The 4,079-nt window shown below is 36.9% G+C and overlaps 1 protein-coding gene across 2 annotated transcripts in view; it reads right to left on the bottom strand.

Moving 5' to 3' along the window:
• Nucleotides 1–3,715, bottom strand: part of tbcd (tubulin folding cofactor D) — a 26,140-nt gene extending 22,425 nt beyond the window's left edge. For both annotated transcript variants that reach the window (XM_014025402.1, XM_014025411.1), the window contains exons 1-6: nt 3,257–3,715; nt 3,104–3,154; nt 2,922–3,019; nt 2,711–2,812; nt 962–1,108; nt 364–419 (exon numbers count right to left, since the gene is read on the bottom strand). In XM_014025402.1, coding sequence (XP_013880856.1) covers nt 364–419; nt 962–1,108; nt 2,711–2,812; nt 2,922–3,019; nt 3,104–3,154; nt 3,257–3,452 — 650 coding nt within the window. In that variant the 5' untranslated portion in view covers nt 3,453–3,715. The remainder of the gene's footprint in view (nt 1–363; nt 420–961; nt 1,109–2,710; nt 2,813–2,921; nt 3,020–3,103; nt 3,155–3,256) is intronic.
• Nucleotides 3,716–4,079: the final 364 nt, after the last annotated feature.

Genomic DNA, 4,079 nt, shown 5'->3' with positions numbered 1-4,079 from the left:
GTGAAATATATTTATGTTTGTAGTTGTAATGTGACAAAATATGGAAAAGTTCAAGGGGTATGAATACTTTTGCAAACCACTGTAATTCCATTTACTACTGCAGGTATTTATGGCCATAATAACATAAATAATATTTTTAGATTTGCTTATTTATTTAAATTGTGATGCATAAACACATAATATATAGTAAAAGAACACAACAGGGAAAAAGTCCTGCACTGTTTGACTTCTCATTAAAAGTAGTTTAAACCACAGGAGTGATTTAGCAAAAACAATTTAATGATTTTGAAACTGACATTGTTTAAACCCACAATATAGCTTAAAATGAGAAACCAGTTCACGACCAACTTATGTTACACTTACTTTGATATGAGTACAGATGCAGCATTCCTGGGACTGTCACTGACAAGTAGATAAGTCTGATAACAGAATATAAATAATTATTTATGCTATACAAAAACAAGGTTAACAAACACAATATTTAATAAACATTACATCAAATTCATATCACCATTAAATGTGTTCTTTTATAAATTTGTTCAGTTAGTAAATCAGTTTGTTTGTTATTTTTATTTTATTTAAACAATATTGAAACTAAGAAAAATCCTTTTACAGGTTAACTAAAAGAAACTCGGCATTACAAACAGCTGGTGGTGCTGTTTTTCCACTAAAATGCCAATAAGCCACAGCAGAGGAAAATCCTGAAACTAAATGAAAACAAACCGATCTAGTCAAACGTCAAATAGTAAAAATGTTATATATATAAGTTTAACAAGTATTTGAGTTTACATTATTATAAAAATCTTGCAGAAGATGTGGTTTTATTTATCTATATCTATGGCAAATTAATTATTTTTTTTAATTTGTTTATTTTTGTCCACAAAAAGGCCAATTATGACGTTCAAAATCGTCATACAAAGTTCTCTGATACTTCAAGTTCCATGATTCATGTCTCCCTTACCTTTGCAATATTGAGAATACGATACATGGTGGGTTCTCTGGTCTTACCACCATCTGACTCGAGATGGCCGTCCAAACGGGAAAGGTCAAAGGGTATGAGGCAGATCATGGACATCCACAACAACAACATGTAGCGTGTTTGCCAAGTCTGGAATGAAGTGAGGTTGAAACATCAAAAAGAAAAAACTAAGTAGGATGGGTTCTTCCCTAAAGTAACTGTGACACACCTATCCTTCAAATACAAAAAGTCAAAGAAAATATCTTCATATTTAGAAAAAATAGCATAAAACACATGATTTAACCCATTATGTCACATAACTGGCATATTTTTCTTTGAATTTGACTCTGCTAAAGTGAAACAGGAAATGACGTCAAAGGGGAACTCTTTAAGAAAGAAAACTCTCTGGTCTTTGTTTACTAAAACAATATTATTTAAACTCTGACTTTTTTCATCTCTCTCTTAAAGGGACTAAAATTATCTAAAGAAACATGAGAAAATTCCCTGCTGTCTGTGTTGTTAGCCGTTGTAGCAATGCTCTGTTTACATGGAGGCATTCCCCTTTGACATCATTTACTGTTATTTCACATGCAAATATCTTAACAACTGTTCATCTCCGTGGTGTGAAATTGCTTTTGAAACATGCTGTATCTTTCCAAAAGTGCAAAAAACTGATGTCACAGGCACTTTAATGAAACATTCTGTCTCTCCTCCAAGAGACTTTTTCAGTCTGATGAGTTGCAGGTGAACTCAGCCTTATAAGCACTGCCTCCACGTGGTGGACAAACAGGTTAGTCACATGCAAAAGAGGGCCATTGCCGAACAATAGGCTTCATTAGCTCTATTGTTCATAGAGGGTCATGTGCCCCATCATCTGACTGTCGCTGGGGCCCTGATTCACACCTTTTGCTCACAGMGGGCTGAGTCATACMTGCAATAACAGCGTTGTAGGAGGAGGACAACTGGACACGAAGGCCTCCACCTCTGTTTAATGACGGACGGTTTTTCTTCACAAAAATGGCTTCCTTTACTCCTCTCTCAAACCAACGTTCCTCTCTATCAAGGATGAGAACATCTTCATCCCTGAATGAGTGACCGCTGGCCTGTAGATGAGTGTAAACTGCAGAGTCCTGACCTGATGATGTAGCTCGTCTGTGCTGGATCATTCTTTTGAACAGTGGCTGTTTTGTTTCCCKYATGTATAAKTGATCACAGTCTTGGCACCTAACAGCATACACCACATTACTCTGTTTGTGAACCAATCTTTGTCGTAATGTGTTTTTGGGGTTTGAAAGCCACTGGGGCATCATGTTTAGAGAATAAGCATCTCAGTTTCTCTAAAACTCCCGCCACATATGGAATGACCACTGGTTTGGGTTCTTCCTTTTCACCTGGTGGTTGACTGGAATCAAGAAAGTCCAGTTAGGATAACAGAACTGCTCCAGGGCCTGTCTTGTGTGRGACTTCTCTCTACCTGGCTCCTGGGTTTGTGGGGACACTGTCGGCTCTGTGCTACAGAGCCCTGAGGTTGAAACACTTTCAATTTAACATTGTTGAATGCTAAACTCTGAACTATTGGGAGACAAATGTATACAAGTGTCAATGGGTTCTGTGACTGTGATTTTTTTTATATGAACAGTAGAAAGGTTTTCATTCCCTAAAAAACTGAAGCTCAGACTGTAAATGTAAAACTCTAACTGCAGCAAACGTTTGAACCAATATTCCTCTAAACAAAAAGTCTTACAAAATTACCTCCAAATCGTTGGGATCCTGTTTGGACATCAGCTCCAGGACTGGCTGGACGTCAGACACCTCGTGAGGAAAAAGCTGCATGAAGACTTTAAAGCCTCTGACCTAACCAGAAATAGAAAAAAATATCAAGCTGTCAACTTTTTGCTGCTTGAATCAGTCTCAAGTGAGAAACAATCAGCTGGTAAAGAGATTAATGTTGTTTTGAACTCACRTTACACATGATACTGAGAAACTGGAAGCTCAAGTGGATCAATGAAGGTGGAGAGTTTTCATTCTTTATGAAGTCCAATAACATGTTCATCATCCATTCTAACAGAAATTGTGCGGGAAAGAAGAACATTTATACATCTGTGCCTCTAAATGACTGGACAATGATTTGAACTTGCCGTGTACCTAGATGTGGATCCAGCAGATGAGGCTGCTCTTGATAATTGTTCATAATCACTGAGAGGATTATAAAAAAAACTGTAAACTGCCACGAATCACGAGCACATTAAAGCCACAAGTTCAACATGAATTTAAAATGTCTAAATTYAAATACAAAACCTAAGAATCTCTGAATCGTAATCTCAGTGGTCCTCTGGTCCTCATGGATTTCTGGCAGGCTGGAGATGAGGCTTCTGGTCTCGCTGCTCTCACTGAAGCCACTCAAAACACACGTTTTCGCAATGACGTCTGCCTCCCCTTCTTCTTCTTCTTCTTCTCCACCAGACCAACCGTTATTTGTCTCCGACATGGCCATTCTGACAATTTTAAGCAACAGAAACTTTCTTTGTAGCGAATGCTAAGGTCTATTAAAGCTAACCATTAGCGTTTGTGRATAGCGAACAAACCAGGAAGCGAGAAAGCGAGATATAATAAAAATACATAAAAGTTAAAGTGGTCTAAAGTCGGGAGAGTGTACGTAAAAGTAAAAATGCGCTAATAAGGTTTTTACATGATCAAACTAAGCCGTTTTGTTGTCCCTAGTGATGCTAATTCATAGCAGTTTTGACGCGTGCCCCGCCCCGCTACGGCAAGCGAAARGGTTCATGTCCTGAAAACAAAATACGTAATTCGTCAGCATTTTCACGTGTAGTACAATTTACAGTATATATTTACAAATCATAACTTATCACATATAAACACGAAAACATACAAGCAAAACTATGTTATTTTATTAATTTTGTTTAAGTCTGGTTACACAGTTTTAAAATATGCAATACAAAATAGTTCGTAGCTTTATTGACTTGTTGGCCAAACTAAATTTGCATTAAAGTAATTTTCTGCTCGGTATTGCCAGTTTCTCAAATATGAAAATGATAATGTTTAAGTCGGATGGACAACATCACTGCATGAAATAATAAACAACTTTTAAAAAGTGTGGATC

The sequence above is a fragment of the Austrofundulus limnaeus genome, unplaced genomic scaffold, assembly GCF_001266775.1.
Source record: "Austrofundulus limnaeus strain Quisiro unplaced genomic scaffold, Austrofundulus_limnaeus-1.0 Scaffold4, whole genome shotgun sequence".
NCBI lineage: Eukaryota > Metazoa > Chordata > Actinopteri > Cyprinodontiformes > Rivulidae > Austrofundulus > Austrofundulus limnaeus.
This window is presented reverse-complemented; position numbering and strand designations above follow the sequence as displayed.